The 21,224-nt window shown below is 42.9% G+C and overlaps 1 protein-coding gene across 3 annotated transcripts in view; it reads right to left on the reverse strand.

Annotated features, from left to right (window-relative positions):
* Window positions 1-21,224, reverse strand: part of Pip5k1b (phosphatidylinositol-4-phosphate 5-kinase type 1 beta) — a 270,694-nt gene that overhangs the window by 104,089 nt on the left and 145,381 nt on the right. For all 3 annotated transcript variants that reach the window (XM_060387780.1, XM_060387797.1, XM_060387789.1), the window contains exon 4: window positions 4,756-4,886. In XM_060387780.1, the coding sequence (XP_060243763.1) occupies window positions 4,756-4,886 (131 nt within the window). The remainder of the gene's footprint in view (window positions 1-4,755; window positions 4,887-21,224) is intronic.

Consider the following 21,224-nt stretch of genomic DNA (forward strand, 5'->3'; position numbering starts at 1 on the left):
GTCAGACTATGACTTTGGGGAACAATTCTCTTCTTCCTTCTTTATTTGGGTTCCAGGGATTGAACTTGGGGTGATAGACTTGTACATCAAACACCTTTAACAATGAAGCCATCTTGCTAGTCCCTCCCTTTGGAGATTTGAAACAGGTATTCACTTTGAAACTCGAGCTGGCCTGAAACTCACTATGTAGACCAAGCTGCCTTGAAATCATGGTCCTCTTGCCTTAGCCTCCTCAGTGCTTAGATTACAGGTGTGTGCCACCATGTTCAATTTATAAATGGTTGTTGTTTCCCTAAGCAAATATGGCTGTGTATTCCTAATCACGTGTAATGACCTGCCAACAAAGCCAAACATTCCCTCAGTCCACATTTTGCAATTTATGACAGGAAATGCATCCATCTGTATGTCCCCTGGGATGACTTCAGAATTTATGTGTCATGTAGTAATTTATAAATGTCACCACATAGAAATAAGAGGTAGAAGCAAAGAGAGTCAGTGTGAACTCTGACCTGCTTCCTCTGTAGTCAGCAAGTAGAAACAATCACAATGCCTTCTTGGAAGGAGGCTTTTGCCGGGGAGCTCAGAATCTGGCCAATTTCTTATTTCTCATGCTCTTGCTTATTGCTTTCTAGCTCATATCATCAAAGCAATATACCCGATTAGGGCAGATTTCCTTCAACAGCCAGAGGTAAGATGAAACACCTGGATTCCTTTCATTAGTTTTCTTCATATTCGGCTGGGAAGTCCGAGCAGGAAGCCTAATGGTGCCACTTATGATGCTGCATTAATTTGCTTTGCTTTTGGCTGATTCTGAGCTTCTTGTGTTGTTCACCTTGGCTTCCTCTAATTAGATGAGGTTTCCTAGGGAACAGCTCCTTGATTACTATGCTCAGTTCCCGAATGGTATCAAATGGATACTTAGGTTTCCTTGGAAACAAGATAGACAGATACAGGCAACTCGTGTGTGCGCATACACACACACACACACACACATACACACACACAGTACAATTCCAGGTAGAAGAGGTGAATATTGTGTCCTTTAAAAATACATTTCTGTGTGTTCTGTTGTGTGTGGCACATGCACCTGTTAGCGGGGAGGGGGGTACACGAGTGTGTGTATGTGCATGTGTGTGTATGCGTGTGCATATGTGCGTGTACATGTAGAGGCTGAAGGCTCACACACCATGTCTTTCCTTGATTGCCTTCCCCTTCATTTGAGACAAGGTCTCTTAGCAAACCTAAAAGCCATCAAGGTAGGTCTGCTGGCTGGCCAAAGAACCCAACCCTTTCTCTGCAGAGGCGGGTTACAGGCTACTATGTTAAGTCAGGTAATTATTCATAAGGATGGAATGATGTTCAAGCTTTACTCTCAGCTTCTGAAACACAGCTGCCAGACCAGAGCACCATCAGTGGCACCAAGAAAGGAGCAGCACAGATATTTATGGGCAAAGAGGCAAGAGCTGTGTGACTATAGGATAGAGAAGAACAGAGCTTCCGGGCCAGTCACCCTGGGTTCAGGTCCTGGTTTTACCATTAATTTGGGGTTACACGACTTGAGACCTTAGGGTATTAATTTACTTTATATGTCAATGGGCTCATTTGTTTGTTTTTTTGTTTGTTTGTTTTTTGGTATATGTGAAAGGTAGAAAGAGTAAGCTAGCCGGTGTGGTGGTACACACCTTTAATCCCAGCATGCTGGAGACAGACGAAGGCAGGTCTCTGTGAGTTTGAGGCCAGCCTGGTCTACATAGTCAATTTCAGGACAGACAGACAGAAGACTCCATCTCCCCCCCCAAAAAAAAAGCGTAAGCTAATATTATAATCATATACATCGTACTCCACATAAACAAAACCATGCTTGGCTTACAGCTGGTACCTAAAGCTTGTTTTCCATTGCCACCTAGAGTTCATGGTCACATGGTACGAATGTTATAAAACATCTTCCTTCTCTATGCCTCTGGTAATAAGAAGTTATTTAGAGCGTCTCACCAGCAGGCTTGAGGCTCGTGGTTCTTTTGCTTATCTACTTTGACTTTTGAGGACAACCAGTCGAGAGACCAGACAGGGTCTGTTCTAGATGGTTATATCTTTCTCAAACCTTAGACATCTAGGCCCATCTACAAAATGGAGTGATCTGTAGAATAAATGTGTGATACCTAAAAATAGCTTTGAGTGATTTCAAAATAAAAAAAAAAAGGGAACACAATGCATCTGGTTGCTAAGGAGACCTATTCTGTTGTTTCATCATGGAAGCAAATTAAAACAGCTTCTCAGGAGCTGTGCCTCTGTGATTAAAAACACAAGCTGCTCTTTCAGAGGACCCAGTTTCAATTTCTAGCACCAGCTAGCTCACAGCCATCTGTAACTCAAGTTTCAAGGGATCTAATGTCCTCCCCTGGCCTCTGAGAGCATCAAGAATGCAAGGAGCGCACAGACATATCTGCAAGAAAATGCCTAGACATATAAAATAATGTTAAAACAGAAATTAAACAGTGTGTCACTTCAAGCAATTGGTTCTCTAGGACTGGGGTAAACTCCTATTTTAGAGACACCAGAGACCTCAGAGTGTTTCAGTTCGTTGCAACCAGAGGCCCGTCCTGGCCGCCAGCTCTGACCCACATCCTTAGGTGAGCTTAGAAACTCGGTGGTGGGGAGAAAGATTTGATCCATTCACACCCACACCCAAACACACACCCACACACACACTGACTGCATGAATGGTTACTTTTCATTGGTTTGCTTTTTCAAGACAGGGTCTCACTTTATATCTCTGACTGTTCTGGAACTCATTCTGTACACCAGGCTGGCCTCAAACTCAGAAATTGACCTGCCTCTGCCTTCCAAGTGCTGGGATTAAATGTTCTACTAGGAATTGCTTTTTTAAAAATTATCTTATTTATTTATTTATTTATTTATTTTTACGTGTACATGCAACTGTGAAACCATAGTCACAATCATTTGTCTGTAGCCATTACAACAAATGGGGGATTTTGGCTGTTGTGGGAATTAGGATATTATTACTGGTAGGGCCTGGGGCACACAGTCCTATCCAAAGATTTACCTAATCTAAAACAATCTGAAACAACTCCCTCTCCCCCATCGAGCAAGAAGAAATTGGCTCCAGGGAGGGAACTGAGAAAAGAGCAACATAAATTCATTTGTCTTCATGTAAATGTATCTAGAATGCACGGGCTTTCAAACAATAAACAACAGTACAGCAACGTACTGGTATCCAAAAGCTGCAATGCTCTAAAGTGGTCTATGTGAAATGTGACAATGGCTTTTCTCTAAGTAAGGGATGACCAGAAAGCCTGCTTCCCCAGTGGTGTTTCCGGTCTGCTGTTCATGGGGGCGATAATGGGAAGGGACAAAGACGTGAGTCTAGGTATTTACAACCGTTTTCTGTTCCTCATAAAGATTTAACAGGCCATAGTCCCCCAAGAACAGAAAGGGGGATACATACAGCTGGTCCTCTGTAGGGTGCTTTCCATGACCACAGACTCAACCAATTATGGATCAAAAATAGTTTTGAAAGATTCCATCTGTATTGAGCATGGAGAGATGTTTTTCTTGTTATTATTTCCTGGATGGCACAGTAAGTGACTGTGAGATGGCTTTCTCTTCCTACTATTCGAGTCCTGGGGATCAAACCCAGGTAGTGAGGCTTAGGGGAAAGTACCATAACCCACTGAGCCACCTCACCAGCCCATGTATTCGATTTTAAACAATTTATGTGTTTTCTTTCCTTCCCCAGACTGATAAATATATGAATAACTTTGATGTTTTTGCAAACGTGGTGTCAAAAGAGCAGCATTATCTCACATTTTTCTGGAGGAAATTTAAGTCAAAGGCATCACAAAAGACCACATATTGGCTTAATTCAGATGCAAGGACATTTGTGGTCCCTCTGGTCTATCCTTTAGTTAGTTAACCGTATATATATATATATATATATATATATATATATATATATATATATTTAAAAAAGATGTATTTGGTTGTATTTTGTGTATTGACTGTATGCATGCCTAGTGTCCCTTGAGGCCAGAAGATGTCAGATCCCCTGGGACTGGAGTTATAGATGCTTGTGAGCAGCCCTGTGGATGCTGGGAACTGAACTCAGGTTCTCTGCAAGAGCAGCCAGTGATTTTTCTTTCCTCTCTCTCTCTGTCTCTCTGATGGGATTCCTCTGTTTAGTCTTGGTTGTCCCAGAACTCACCCTGTAGACCAGGCTGGCCTTGAACTCAGAGATCCACCTGCTCTGCCTCTCGAGTGATGAGATTGAAGATGTGGGCCACCTCCCCCAAGCCTCCACCCTTCCTCCTCACAGCCAGTGCTCTTAACCACTAAGCCACCTCTCCAGCCCCAGCCCATTCTTTTAAATTTGCCACAGCAAAATCTTGGCACCAGTGCTTCTTTATGGAAGCTCTTTTTTAAAACACATGGCAGGTATTACTTGGAGATGTCTTTCTCCTCACCCACCAAACCCCATGATCCTTCTCCACATAGCCTTCCAGGCACCCATCACAACTAATTACAGCTGACCCATGGATGACACTCATGATTTCCACAGGGAAAATACAGGACACCGTCATGCAACAGGCAGCAGCAACATGGCGGAGCTACAGGTCCTACCCACCCAGCCTCTGCTACATGTGGACATGCACAGGGTAGAAAAGTCCTTCAATAGAAGGATGTCACAGTGAAATTTCCTCAACATGGAATCATCTCAAATTAGTAAAATCTTCTTACCTGGGTAGGAACACACTTTCCACCACGTAAAAGTCTTGCATGAGGACATCACGTTCTGGCTTGGAGGTGAGGTTCCCCACGGTGTATCCTATTCCCAGCTGAATAGCACCTTTGATAGCTGATGATGCAGTCTGCAGAGGAAACACAGGGAACCATGTTACCCTCGAAGGCTTTGTTCACGATCACAGGCAGCAAACTGGAGGGTGAGGCTACATTCTCCTTCTTGTTCCCAGACGGTAGCAAACTGGGGCTTAGCAGAATCTAGTTAAGGATCCTTCTCCTTGGCTGACTTCGCATACTGACTGTGGAATGTCCCCCACAGGCTCAGACATTTGAACACTTGGCTCACTGGGGAAGGCTCATATTCTGGCCCTGCTTCAGGTCTTTTTTTATGTGATTATCTAGCTGTAGATGAAGAGTTCCAGTGCATGTGTTCAGTGCTACACACCTGCTCCCCCATTCTCTCACAGCCATGATGATCGAGCCCTCTGGAACCAGGAGCTATAACCTTTAGGTTGCCTATGCCAGGCATTTTGGTCACCACAAGGAAAAGCAACTGACAGCATGAGATTATTATTTTTTTTTATGTGTGACATCTTGAATATAAAAATGTACCTAAGGTTAAAAGGTTAAACTATTTATCTTTCCTTTACTAAGCACTTGGAAACACGATAGAGCACTTTCAATAAGGAACATTATGGTTTCTACCCAAGGATAAATGGTATAGTTGGATTTTTTTTTTAAATCTGATTTTTTCTGCAACATATTTGTGGATTAGTAAGAACATTTTCTCTCCATAAGAAGTGGTAGAGCAAAACAACACACACACACACACACACACACACACACACACACATATGAGTTTTTGGCATTCATACAAAATGTAATTTTGAAAATTGTCTACAGGTCTTGGCAATGATACATAATTAAAATTTTCTTCATTGATCTGTGATAAAAGATGTAGAATAAGGACAACAATTTTTGTTTTGTTTTTCAAGACAGCATTTCTCTGTGTAGTCCTGGCCATCTGGGGGGCACTCACACTGTAGACCAGGCTGGCCTTGAACACACAGAGATCCATCTGCCTCTACCTCCTGAGTGCTGGGATTAAAGGAGCATGCCACCATCACCCAGAGACACCAATATTTTTAACTCACTACTTTTCCAATACCTCAGTCATGAAACTGAAATGCGGTTAGAGAATAACTGCCCTGTGTTTGTGTAGACACAAACCTGTGCATGTGAATACATGCTGATAATTGGGCTAGGAGGATGTGGTGATGCAGGACTTTAATCCAAGCACTCAGAAAGCAGGGGCAGATAGATATAAATGACTTTGAGGACAGTTTGGTCTACATAGCATGCTCTATAATAGCTAGGAATAGATAGAGAGACCTTTTGTTTTTTTTTTTTTAAACAAAATCTTAATCGTTTGATTTTACCAATGAAGACTTCAGAACCAGATGTTAGGATGAAAGCCTACTAGCTCAGAGAGGCAGAGAGAGCACCCAGCTGACCTTCCTTCTTAGCCAACCTCCCAAAAGGTGTTCTCCTTCAGCATGCCATCTCAAAACACCCTCAAACTCCATGTCCCTTCCTTCTACTTCCTGTCTCCCTATCCTGTGTGCTCCTGTCCCTCTTTATGTTTGTTTTTTTTTTCTATGTTCACTCCTTCTCAACTGGTTGCTTGCTCTGCCTCTTGATCCATGGTCAACTTTATTTAGTCCTGTCTTGAATTAAAGGTACATGCTAGACCACACCACAACTAGAATCAAGTTTTTCCAGTAGACAGCACAACCTCGGGCTCACAGTGTAATCAAATATCTTGCAACAAAGACCCTTCTCAGAACAATAACAAAACAAAAGAAGAAAGTTAGAATAGATTCTATATATTTATTTATGCATTTATTTGAATTTATTTATGTGTATGTATGTACATACACGTGTGTGCATGCCATAGTCTGTGTGGAGGCCAGAAGACAGCTTTCTTCATGTTGTCTCTCTCTTCTTCGACCTTGATTTCGAGGGGGTCTCTCCTTTCTCCCTCTGTGCTGAGTCTCCTGCCTCCACTTCCCATCTTGCCATAGCAATGCTGGGCCCATAGTCACAAATTTCTACATCCAGATTTTTAAAGGTATGGGCTCCAGGGATTGAACTCAGGCATCAGGTTTGCATCTCTGACATGCCTCCCTGACTCTAGGACATATTCTTTTATGTGCATGTGTACCTGTGTGTGCATTCACGCACATAAGTACATGTGTGCGCACATGCACGTGGAGGTCAGAGGTTGATGCTGAATGTCTTCCTTGATTGTTCTTCACCTTACGCTTGGAGACACTGACCTTGGAGTTCACTGATTCAATTCCAGGGGTCCTCCTGCCTCTAGCTCTCCAAAGCTGGTTGTGCCGAGCGAGTCTGGCTTTTCACACGGGTTCCAGGGATCTGAACTTTATGCTTGCACAGGGTGCACTTTATCTATGGAGCTGTTTCCTCAACACCACAGTACACCGTTCTGAAGGGTTAGCATGGTTTACCTTTTAATGTCTGGTAGTGTTAATACAGAGCTACAAACCACAGCGGAAAACAATAAATAGGTTAAATGAGTAATTCTTAACCGGGGGCGTTCGGCAATGTCTGAGGAGGTTTGGTTTTGTTTTTGTTTATCACAGCTGGTGTGTTGTGGGTGCTACAAATACCAAGTGGGTCTAAGCATCTTCAGTGCACACTGGGAAACTTTCTACCACAAAGAGCTAGCCTGCCCCAAACATCAACAGCTCCATGGTCAAGAAACTAACTAAAATGAATGGAATAAAGATTATCCAGTGTATTAAAAAGGAAACACTTTCTTTTTTCCCCAGGCAATATTTTCATTTTGTAAATCTAACATTTGTCCCCAGTTAATATCAAAGAACACCTCTCTTTAAAAATAATTTTCCTGATTCTGTGAGGGGGACTACGTTCTGGGACAACTTCCAGCTTTCCCAGTGGCCTCTTACTGGCTTCTCAGAGTCTATCTTCTGTAACTGAAGAATTTCCTATAAATTTGATTCGTGATCGTCAGACTCCTTTGTTGTTACCAATGATAAGAGCCTAGTATTAAGCCCTCCCAGCCCCATTTCTAAGCATGTGGCTCTCAGATCTTCTCAGTCTACTTGGATGCTATTCTACCATCATGCACATATGTCAGCATCCTAGAACCTGTGTGCCCTATACCCAATATCTGGTTCCTTTTCTAAGGCAGTGTCATCTTCAGTCACCCAAGACTGAACCCCCAAACAGACACTTAACACAGGGTGAGTCCCGCATTAGTACTTGATTTTTGTCAGATTTGTTCAGAAGCCTTCATACACAACGAGGAAGAACAATTTCTTGAATCATCACTTAAGCATTTTGCTTGCTCCATTCTAAACATCTGTCGTCTTTCATCTGAGGACAACTATCCACAGGTTGCAGCATGGAGAAAACAGGAAAATGTACTGTTTTGCTTTTCTTTTCCACATGCCCTCTGACTTAAGACTACAGGAAGCGAGATGCAAAAGACTGAGGATTTTAAGTGCATCTAGGGCCTGAAAAAACAACTTTGTTATTTTAATATTCCCTCCCTGCAGTCTGTGATGCCAGCGCTTGGCATCAGCGACCTTTTGTACCGGTAGCTCTGAATTCTGAAGGCACGGATGGATTTCTTTCATTTTAACCCTGTATAAAGACAAAAGCCATTTCTTCTGCTTATCACTCAGAGTGGTATGTCCATAAGATCAATGCTTTTCAGAGGGACCAGCACCCCAGAATGCTCTGCCTAGCCCTAAAGCAGACTACGAGCCTTGGTCCATTTTACATTCTGTGTTCACCCCGGTGCTGTTTTCCAGAGCCACGAGAGCAGTCTTTTATCACTCTGTGCAAGTCTGTCAGGAGGGAAAGTACCATGTTCCTTGCTATCTCCACCCTGGGAACAGAAGGCAGTCTTGGCTGCCAGGCTGTGACCTTGACCAGAACCGCCAGACTTTAGGGGCTGTGAATGTCACCGGAGATGCTGCTGACAGAGACGGTGGGTCACACCGCTTCAATATGTTCAGTAGGACCTTGGGAGCAGGGTAAAATAATGGCCTCCAGCCCCAAAGAACACAGAAAACAACCTTTCTCCTCTGGTATGAGATATGAGATTAAGTTTCGAGTTCCTGAAAGAATGAGGACCCCACTGACATGTTTAATTAAATAAACAGAACAAGACAAAAATATTATAACCATATTAATTTCTTTTCAGGCCTCTTAACAAGTATCAAGTGCTTGGGTGGGAGAAATAATAGCATAGGAATAAACAGAAATAAGTTAATCGCTTGCATTAAATAAGCAACTCATTTGTACCAGATACTCGACAATATGGATGATAATTTTAAAGACATTTCCATAGTGCTTACACGGTTCTCAATGCCTTTGACTTATGTTGATTCATTTATCCTGCAGAGGTAAGTTATACTTGTCAGCACTCCCAATGTGAAAAGTTGAAATCCAAAATGCTCCAGTCACTGGGAACTATCCATAGTGTGCCTCAGTGGTAGGGTGGGCATAGCTGCTTTCCATTGGGAATTATCAACAGTGTGTGTCAGTGGTGCGGTGACCACACCTGCTTTCCATCATCTCAGAATGTCTGGGTATTGACAGTTGCCCCAAGTGGAAAATCCAACCCCCAAATTCTCATGATGGGTCATGAGCGAGACAAGACATAGAGCACGGCAGTGTCTCCATTGTCAAAGAGTCCGAGAGAGGCTAGCACCTGCACACGATGCTTAGAAACACTGTTTGAAATTATCTTTAGGCTAAGTGTACGGGGATGCGATGACAAATAAGTAAATACTGTGTTCAGTCCTGGCTTCTCTCCACAAACTATGTCATTGTGCACTTTCGAATGTTCCCAAATCTGGTATCCAAAACATGTTCCAAGAACTTTGGTAAAGGATTTCCATCCTGCATTACTACCTCCATTTTGTGGATCCAGGCATGTTTGGCAGCTTCCTACAAGGTGAGGAGGTAGGTCTAGGACTTAAGCCAAGGGTGGCTGTGTTACAGACAGCCATACTCTGTGGTCTCTAAGAGCAGAGTCCCTCGCTGCACTTAACCAAGTAGCTGAGCTTGGTGACAGTGGTTCTCTTTACAGGCATACACGAATGGATCAGAATGGTTAGGTGACCTTCCAAGTTTCTCTGCAGGCGTGTGACAGAGTCTGACCACCAGGTGCAGGCTGCTTCCATATCTCGTTCTTCAAAATGACCCAAGAATCAAAGTTGGAGGTTCTCTATTAAGTCTAGATGTTTGATTTCAGCAGAGGAAAGAGCCCTGAAGGAGCCATTCCTTTGGGTGAAATGAGATAAAAATGTTTAATTAGCTGCTAATCACACCCAACCATAGGCAAGCCAAACAAAGGCTCATGAACCTCTTGGGAAACCATATCATTAGCATCGCTGGTAACATGGGGCGGGGTTATTAATATGAGGAGGTGTCTGACTGCCTCGGTAGAACAACCCCACATGTTCCCAATCTCTGAGTGAAAATGAGATGCTTTAACATGGGCGCATTTGGGAATAATTACATAGCAGCCTACCTGCTATATAATCAGAGATCCCTGCTTGCATTAACAGTGACACACGACTTCTCTTTGGCCAAACAGAAAAGGTCCCATCATTTGCCACTTTCCCACTGGGCATTAGGCCTGGCTTCATGTACAGCAAGATGTGCTGTAAAACTGAAATCATTCTGAAACCCTACCTGGTGTGGGCATGCTTATCAGATCAGTGAGTCATGACGATGACAGGGAGCATTCAGTGTGAAGTGCTGGTGGCTGCTCTCCTGCAAGCAGCCATTCTCTCCCCACAATTCAGAAACCCCAGGGCTCTTTTCCTTTCTTTGGGATACCAGCAAGATGGCAGTGAGCTGACAGCTTTCATGCATTCTGGGCTACTTAAGTTTCTACTGCCAGGCTCTGCATGCTGTGTCCCCAAAGTCCTGGAACATGATCATTTCCCCTTCCAATTCTGGGAGGGAGGGAGGGTTGGCTCCTTTAGTAGAGGCTTAATATGGGCTTAGATTCAGAACACAGCAACCTGATCTATTTTTAATTCTGGACCTCGCAGGGATAAGTGGAGGCAACATGTTGCCTGGATACTAAGCATGTGATCCTTAGAGCCACAAAACATCACAAAGGCAAACCACTTATTTATTTCCATAGCTTGTCTAGGTATGATGTTGAGGCTAAGGAAAGTGGATGTCAGCTTGCATTTCTGTGATGCATTGCAGTTTCAAAGCTCTATTTGTAGCAATAATGGGGATTGAACACAGTACAATTGGGCAGTGCTCTACCACTGAGCTACATCAAAGCATGACCTTTTAACGATTGTATCTAATCATCAGAGCTGTCAGGTGGCTACAGATTCATAATGCCCATTGCATAAATAAAACTGGATCCTGGAATTAACTTGCTCTAGATTCCATGGCTAGTAGTACATGCTAGAGCCAGGGATGAGTCCTTGATCTTCTAGAAGGCTGCCAGTTCAGTGTTCCTGATCGTTTGTCAAACATGAGTTTACACATCTACTTAACAAGTGACTTTTCTCTGCATAAGATGGAGCTGAGCTGAGAGACACAGGGAAGCACTTGAATAATGAAATGATGAGTATCTTATCAGTGAGATGAAATGCCCACAGAGATCCACCATCAGGAAAGCAATGAGCCCAGCGACAGTGAAGGTTTAATGACTCTACCCTGGCTACAGGAAACTGCTTCCTACAAAGCATTGTCTGTGAAACTGGATCACTTAATATGCCATCTGATGTTACTGGCTTTGAACGGAAGTATTGAAACATTTCATGTCAACAACCGTTTCCCCCTCAGGCTATCTGAACTAATTATGGGATTACAGCTTGGATACATGTTGCTAGAGAGATCTGCTTCAAAAGTACAAATGTGTGGTCATGTTATTACTTTACTTGAAAGCTCTGAATGAGTCCTCAACATCCTCACCCTAGGAGCAAGTCCAGACCGCAGGCAGCTTGTCTCTGGAGGCTATCTCTTAATTTGATCCCCTCCATCCTGCTTCTTGATATCAAAACACAATGTGAAAAAGATGGCACAGCCCGTGCCCAGTCTGTCCCTGAGTAAGGATATCTAGACAGTCTAAGTCTAAATCAGAGATGCTTATTGATAAGGTCTCTTATTTTACCAGGTCATAGAAAGTGGTCTCTGTGGCAAGATGGCCATCTGTGTTTGGGCAGGGAGATGTCCAACTACTGTCCCTCACTTCTGTAGTTCAAGTCCAGCTCTTGGTCTTTCTCCTGTTCTGCAGATATACTCAAGAAGCAAAGCCCAGCCTTCTCATTTTTCGAAAGGAGAGAAGAAAGGAACAGATGTCAAACAACTGGTTATAGGATTAGGGAACTGAGGTGGCGAGACACTGCATATAGTTAAGACCACAGCTCCAAGACTGAGGATGTGGCCATCCTGAGGGCTCTTTTATTCTATGAACTATATGCACTGCTCTATCACAGGCCTGTCGCTGGCATTTCCTGAAGAGTGGCTATTACCACACCACACAGTCAACGGCTGTTTAATTAACCAAGATCTAAGAACCCAAGATTGCATGAGGCACGATGCATGAACCAAAATAACAATAATGTATGAATCAAACAGCGACAACAACAACAACAACAACAACAAACTAAGTCATGATTCTTGCTCTCTATGGGAGTTTCTAATCTGGGGGTGGAGAAAGACATATTAAACAAAGATATGACCATAACAACAAACGGTAATCAATGACAGGAAGATTAGGGTGACATTATTGAGATTAGGAGGCTGGAGACCCACTTACAGATGATGGCATCCACAGAAGCCAACCCAGGGAGGGTTCTAGGCTGAGGCTTGAGAGGTGGCAATGGGCCAGATAGCAGGTCATGTCACTGGAGACTGGTCTTGTGCTTACCATGTGTCAAGCAATTAATTCTCTACAAATCAGGGATACGGAAGTGGCCTAACCAGGATCCTTGACCTTCACAAAATGACATTATGGGCTTTGATGTGGTAGGAAAAGGTCTCATTAGGGGGGTGACGGAAGCTCATTTTAAGAACTGGAAGAAGCAAGTTGCTGAGACCTGGAAGCAAAGCACTGTGAGCAACAGGTGCAGAGCTGGCTGGTATTGGGGGCTGGAAGGACTAGACAGATGTAAGTCTGGGCCCTTGAAGGCATCCTAAGGGTTTGATGGGTTTCAGCTGTGTTGGTCAACAGATGGCAAAAAAACCAGTGAAGGATTTTATGTGTGGAAGTGGTATCTAATTTGAAAGGATCGGTGGCTGCTATGTGGAGAACAGATTGGAGGGATGGTAGGAGGGAGAGTGATTGCGTGGTTCATGTGGAGACGGTAATGGCGCAGCGAAGTCTAATGAACAAGATGGACAGAAGAGTTGCCTGAGAGATGGATTTAAAAGACAGACAGACAGGGCTTGCTGTGAGCTAGAAATGGGGAGAGAAATACCAATAGCATCTGACAACATTTATTTTTCTTGATTAGTTTTGAGAAGTGAGGTTGTTTTTCCTGATTCGGGGAGGAATGTATCTTAGGGGAAGATGAAAAGTTTTGCTTGAGATGACAAGCAGGTTAGGAGCTCAGAGCAGGAGCTCGGTACTGGAATTATAAATTGGCTACATAGGTGATACTGAAAACCAAGTAACCCAACAGGGAGTGAACCAACCAGGGAGCAGCAGAGAAGGCCCCACCCCAAAATGAGCAACAGCTAGGGTAGTGGGACAAAGCTCAAGGAAAGGTGGCTTTAGTGGAACAGAGAGAGGAGTTTGAAGAAAGCCCATGTCAACAAGAGGCTCCGTCAGTCCACACATCAAGAACTTTGGGCTAAATTCTCCGTGTTCTTATTCATGTCAGAGATTCACATGTAAACCTCAGTCTGAATTAAGAATATTCAACAAAGTAACTTGATGTAATTTATGCCATCAGCACAAAAACCGTTATGTAATGTGGAGGAATAAAGCGTCGCGTCATGTTTAAGCGGTAGCATGGAAAACAAACCTAGTGGAATTGGAGAAGCAGGTACGTGCACTCACAGAGGAAACGAAGATGAAAGAAAGGTACCAGAATGGACTGGTGGGGGTTAAGTCTGGAATTTTTTTTCCTCTCTCTCTCTTCTCTTAAAGGTTCACAATGCTATAAACCCATGTAGCCATTAGATTGTTAGGAAACCATCACAAACGACTTAGCTTTATCTCCCACTGTTTCTCTAAATGTATTCTGGGGTGGAATCTACCTTTGCTCAGACGAAATTTACAGTGGGTCTAGGGCTTGTCTATCTGTTGACTCAGAAGAAAACTTCTCCTGTTCACACCTTGGCAGAGAGCCATAAAAATAGCCTCACATGGATATTTGGTATGCTTTACCTAGCTCAATAAGAGACAGAGATGGGTGTGCTGTCAGTGGCTGTCATCCCTCCTCCACATTGCTGGGCACCCATAGGCATCTAACGGAGAGAGCAAGAGGGGCTTATTCTTCCCCTTTCTGTTGGATGCTGAAAGGAGGAGAGACAGGAAGCTCCCTTGTGAAGAGCTCAGCTGTAAGATGTCCTGGGTACCCCATTCTTGCCAGATATACACACTGCTTTTTGTTGGGTAGTCTCAAAAGATCTGTAATTACCTCCTATAAATGGCAGCTACATTCTCAGATTTTGGGGAAAAATACATCACATTTCTCCTGGCTAGTTGGCTTTCTTTGTACCTGCATCTAAGCTCCACCTGCATTTAGAGAGAGTAGTTACAAATTCTGCACAGTTTGTTGAATGGGTCACAGGACAGAGATTCTCTTGTCTCTACATAAACCAGTCGAGGCCAAACCAAGTCATTGACAGTGGCTTTGTGTTCCCTGGTCTGCTGGTCTCCAAATCTATGGAAGCCAGATTTTTTTTTTATTTCATTTTTCTCTTTCGTCATTTGTTTTTTAATTTTCTACCATCACCTCTGAGTCCTGTTCTCTCACTGGTCCATACTGTCTCTATTCACGACAACAGCTAGAAACGACAGATCCCTCCCACCATCATAGTTCCAGGCATGGCATCCTGGTGTTCCATTATGTTCACGGCAGGCAACGACTTCTCAATTTTTGCAGCCATCTACATTTTTCAAAATAAGATTATGGTAGCCCTGTTTTAATGAAGCCTGTTTCTGGGCTTGTATTCTGTGTGGTGAACTGCCCTGGGAGAAGGTCATTCTGCCACACTGGGCACAAAACAATCTTGGAAGAAGCCCAAAGCAAACACACTCCCTATTTAATCTTCTCCTTTCAGCGAGAGGTTTTTTTTTTTTTTTTTTTTTTTTTTTTTTTTTTTACGGCATTCCAGTGTTTGATGGAAGATCTGCTTCTCAAATGTTGGTAGAGAAAGGTAGAACAAAGAAAAGATGTTGCATGGTTTCTGTAAGTCAGATCTGCTTCACTGGTAATGCTGTCAGAGAGGCGCGCTTCATGGAAAGGAAAAGCATGTTACACAAACACTCATTAACAGAAAAATGCTGCACTCCTAAGGTATTTGTAACTCAGCAGTGATGGATTAGGCACACTCATTGTCCTTAAGGAGCTATGCCAACAACTGCAAATCATGAAACTCATGATTTAGGACAGTGTGGCATTATGAATGCTACTATATTAGTCTTTTACAAATGTTACAGTTTAAACTGAGGGTATTCATCATAACTATGGCATAATATAGTCTTAATATCATTTCTACACACTGGGGAAGAAAATTGCACTTGTTCATGTAATCAAATACGAACAGTATTTATTTGACACAAACACAAATTTAGATTCAATAGCAAAAAAAAAAAAATAAGGATAGATAATTTTTTTCAACCTTCTGAAACTAACCAAAATTAAATCCCGCAGAATTTTAAAATGTTAACATTTCCTGAAAAGGGAGCTGTCAACTAAACCGCTGCATAAGCATTGATCTCTATTTTTTCGGGTGGGAGGGTGGGGGTATATTACAAATGCTTCTCACAGGTGTTGCAACTCGCCCTCAGCATCTACTCTTCCTTATTTAGCAGCTGATGCTAGCGAAGGGTGACCTCCTCCCAGATGAAACCTGGAAGATCTTGGTTGTCTCAGCTGGAGAGTTTCTGCCATCTGTTAAGTTACAAGAGAGGCCAGTGGTATGTTCATCACCCCACAGGAGCACTGATGGCCCCTGCAATGAAGAATTACCCCAAAGCCCGTATTCCTGAGAAGCACAGTAACCGAAATTCTAATTGGGTATTTTTGCCTGATTCTCTTGAAGCTAAGTGTAGTCATAGAACTTAGTTTCTGGAGACAAGATTTGAGAAGAAATGACATGCCCAGGTGCCAGATCTTCCCCGTAGGAGGAAGAGGCGTAGCCTGTATTGAGGCGATAGCGACAGATGAAGCAGCCTTTCTTGATCATGTTTGGAGGTTGTACATTGAGAAGGGTAGGGCAAGTAGCTGAGCCCTGGGTCCATGATGGTTCTACAGAGGCAGGGACTACCTCAGTTCTGTTACGGAGAGGGAAATAAGCTTATGGCTTCAGCCACAGCCATTCAGAGTCTCGTTTTCACACACAATTGAACTCATATTCCAAGGGCTATAACTTATGAACCTACACTCCAGTGTTCGTGACTCGATTCAAAATGCTGAAAAACAAATGTTTGCATAGAAGGCACTGCTTAACTTGAAAAACAAATATCCATCAGAGTATAGCCCACGTTCATTGAGGAAAAGTTAAATAATCCCCAATTCTAGAAGGTAAAACACAAATGTTCCTATTTCCCCTCCTTGCATGCTAGGGTTACTTGCGCTCGACTGCTTCATATGTATCTGATGTTTTTCTCTCGATACAACGAAAATATATCCATGTGCACGTTGGAGATTTTGAGGGTATAGCTCAGAACTAGGAACATGCTTATCATGTGCACAGACATGGCTTCATAGAAGTAAATTAATAAAAAGCAGGATCCTGCTATTCAGGTTTTGTTGCCACTTGGTTCTTTCACGTAACAGCCTCCTGTGTCCAACTATGCAGACCGTATGTGCCGTGCTACGAATCTGTACTGTTCCTCACAGGCTCAGGTTTTCAGCACTGGATTCCCAGCTTGTGGCACTACGGATCCTTTAGGTAGTGCGCACCACGGCTGGCTCCAGCTGTGGCCTTCCTTTTTCCCTGTCTGGCCCTATCTGAAAGAAGCTGCCACTTCCTACTCCTGCAGTCATGGGTGGAGCTATCGTTTTCTGTGCCGTGACAGACCATGATTCTGAAACTGATAAAGACAAAACCAGCCTTTCTTCCCTCACATTGCTTCTGATATTTAGTCACAGCATCGCCAATCTAACCAATGCCTTACAGTCAGTGCTTAGATAGATTTTTCACAGCTTGTATGTCGTACAATTGGCTCAACTGCTCTCCCACTGACAGGTTATCGTACTTGTAATCAGACTTGTTCTCTCTCTCTCTCCTTCCCTCTGACACCATATTTATGAGGAATGTCTTTAGATTAAACTGTAACATGCTAAAAGACTAATAAGGTAGAATTCATAATGCCATGCTATTGAGAGTTTCCTTTGCAACTGTTGGTGGATCTCCTTAGGAGCAACTAAATGTGTATAATTCACCACTGCTGAGCTATGAATAAGAAATACTGCAGTGGTTTTTGTTGTTGTTGTTGTTAATGAGGACTGTTGTGTCTAATATGCTTTTCCTTTATAATAAAACATGCCTCCGTGCCTCCCCTGGAACTGAACCCAGAGGCTTGTACATGCTAAGCAAGTGCTCTACCACTAAGCTACACTCCCAGTTCTTATTGCTAAGACAGGGGCTTGCTAACTTGTCCAGGACAGCTTTGAACTTGTGGTTCTCTTGCCTCAGCCTCTCAAGTAGCAAGGAATAAAAGCACGAGTTACAACACTCAGCTAGCTCAGCCCTCACTTTTAGGTAAAATATATTACCTAAAATACTATAATAGATACTTGTTCATTTATTCCTGACCCATTTTTCTTGAGTGTCTTACAGCATAGCTTCCCAGAAGAATTCCCAAGTTACAGGATATGAACATTTATACCTTAGGAAGGGTCTGCAAACATGCTGTTAGAAGTCACACACTTCCCAATAAACTAGAAGAACATTCTTATTGTCTTTTTTTTTTTTTACCAATACCAGCATCATAAGCATTATTTTTTTTCAAACTTGCTGTTTCAGTTCCCATTTTCTTAATCACTAGTGTGTGCTTACTCCATATTTGCTGTTAACTTCATAATTTCACTTTCTTTATGGTCATACACTAATAACCATGCTCAATTACTTCATGCTAATTGAAGCTAAACTTCACGTTCAAAATGCTCCCCCTGAAAGCTCCAGAAGAGAGTCCATGCTTTCTATTAGGAGGTTTTATTGTGGAAATTAAATTCTCCCAGGATAGAAAAAAAAATAACCAGTCATCCACAAAATAAAGTTCTTTATTCCTATAATAAAAATTTTAATTCTTTAGTCTTTTATGTGTGAAACAGTCCATTAGAAGAACTTCATTTATACTCACACAATTACTGTTTAATATAATATATACGGAATGCAATCCACAATGGGCTCAATTGGGCAGTGGGGTCTTTTTGGCAGGGACACAAAATCCTGGAGTAAAAGAGATGGGTATGCAGAACCCATCTGGTTGGAGTGGTCTAAGTGTCTGTCTACCTGTTTTTTGTTTTTTTTTATAGTCTCATGTCATGGCTTTAAAAAGCCCTTTCAGGTGGGTTTCCCAGTAGGGGACAGCAACCTCATATCTTTAGCTGAACTTTTTCATTATGGTGGTGGTTTTCTTGTCATAGCCCCACTTCAATCTTTGCTTTTTGGTTGAGGAGAGAATGAAGGGAGCACCGGAGCCCTTCAGCATTCTCTCGGCCAGTTGGCCTCTGTGAGTGGGCACTGTAATCCAGACATCCTACTGCGTTTTTATTTTTTTGACGTACCTGCGATGAAACTGAATCCCACAGCAGCTTACCTTGAGCCACATACCACCAACATGAAAAAGCTGGACCTAGAAGCCAGGTCTTTCACCCCAAATTCACATCCAAATCACTCTACCCCACACTGTCACTGGTCATGGAACGCGCCAGCATTGTCAGTTTTACATTTCAAGGGACCATGGCCCGCTGCTCAGCCCTCCAGCTAGTCCTCACGCTGGCCGGTGGACATGTGGACTCGTCTCCAGGCAATGCCACAAGTTGCTCTTCTTATTTGCTTTGCTTATGCTTAACTCTTTTCCACAGGGGTGTAGGCAGGTGAGGGCTAAAGCCAAGCGTTACTCCTTCGGAATTCTATTTTTGCAAAACACTCTGAGTTCAGGGACACAGAGAGCTGGGCACTAATGGGCCCAAGAAGACGGCCATTGTAATGGTGGCAGTCTGGAATCTTCAGACAGTTAATTAGAATTTGGCCTGTTAGATTGTAGCTCTCTGTGGAACAGGGGCAAAACCAATCCCTCTTCTTGAAAAGAAACCCTAAGCAACTTCTACTTTCTCACCTATCTTTTCTGCTCTTATATTACACCTTCCTACTTCAAGAGGTTACTCCTCCCGAGCCCTGCCTTATACTTCCTTCATGTCTTCCCAGATCTTGCTGCATATCACACACACACACACACACACACACACACACACACACAGAGAGAGAGAGAGAGAGAGAGAGAGAGACACTACACTCACACAGAGATATAGCCATAGTCGCACACATACAGAAACAAACATTCATGCAGACAGATGTAGCTTCCCTCATATGAGGCTGCATGGAAAAGAGAGCAAGGGAGAGAAGGAGAGGAGAGGCGAGGGAGGGAGGAGAAGAGGGGCTATGTATTTTAGGAGCTAAGCCAGAACAACTACCACCCTTTTCCTTTTTTAGGATTTACCTCTTTATTTTTATGTATATGAATACTCTCTCTGCATGTGGAGCCTGCATGCCAGAAGAGAACATTGAATTCCATTATAGATGGCTGGGAGCCACCATGTAGGTGCTGGGAATTGAACTCAGGACCTCTAGAGCCAGTGCTTTTAACCGCTGAGCCATTTTATCCAGCTCCCAATTACCACTCTTAAGAGGGCCAAGACCAGCAGAGAAACTGGACATTACTTCCGGGCACACAAGCATTCTCTAAGCTCTTGCTGTGTGTACCTTGACTGTCTGCCCCAAGAGACACCAGAACTTTCCCACCCCACCATCTGATCTGTTCAGCTAAGTGGAGGAAATAAGGTGTGATTCTCACTGAGTTCCAGCAAGGTGGACACACATCTGCAATTCCTTAATCCAGAGGACAAACCACAAAGCAGGACATTTCCACAGCCATTTATCGGAAGACGGAACGAGAGCAGACGTGAACCGACTTAGAGGGGCAGGAATGACGCTTTGTTTTCCTCCTTGGAGCCCCAATTTGTATTCGTCACTTGTTTACACACTAAGCTTCTTGATCTATGAAAATCAGATATATTAATAACAGTGCAGAAGCAGGGCTAGAAGAAATAACGACAGCTTTGCTTTCACATTCAAGTTTCTACCAGCTGAGAGTTTTATCCCTCTTGGTTTAATTTTCATGCTAAATTCTTGAACTGAATGAGAAAAAAATATTTTACTATCCATCTAAGTATCTGATAACATATATACTATATGAATATATTATACACCACAGGAATAAAGAGTATTTGTGCAATACAGAGTCAAAGGTGAGAAGGGAAGGACTGACTGACAATGAGGCAGGACCATCATGATAAAGAATAATGTCTTTTTCTCTAAGTCCCAATGGCAAGCTCTTTTCCTGAAAGAATGGAGAGCAAAGATACCCTCCTTTACCCTTAGATATTTGAAGGAATTACTCTAGCAACTGTTCAACATTTCGACAGTATTTTTACTAGATACCTCATGGTCCTGTCACACTCTGAGAAATCACAGAAAAACAAGGCCGAGAGAACCTTACATACAGAGATGTGAACCATCAGTATTGGTTTTCATCGGATGAGGCTTTAAGATTTGGAACTCAGGTATTCCCAGGGAAGACCAGTTTTAAGTATTTAATAGGCACGAATGAGATAAGTTTTCTGAGATGTTTAATGCGCTTATATATTTACATACTATTCCCTTAAATTATGTAGTAATTACTGAAAGTGCTTATCATAAAAATATTGAGTTGTTTGGTTTTTTAATTAAATTTTTATTTTTTATATTAATTACAGCTTATTCACTTTGTATCCCAGCTGTAGCCCCCTCCCAACTCCACCCTCCCTCCCTCATCTCCTCCTATGCCCCTCTCCAAGTCCACGGATAGGGGAGGTCCTCCTCCCCTTCCATCTGACCCTAGCTTATCAGGTCTCATCAGAACTGGCTGCATTGTCTGCAATATTTATTTTCCACCTTCTTACCACCACAGAGTATGAAACTGAAGT

Source organism: Meriones unguiculatus, chromosome 1 (assembly GCF_030254825.1).
Source record: "Meriones unguiculatus strain TT.TT164.6M chromosome 1, Bangor_MerUng_6.1, whole genome shotgun sequence".
NCBI classification, from domain to species: Eukaryota; Metazoa; Chordata; class Mammalia; order Rodentia; family Muridae; genus Meriones; species Meriones unguiculatus.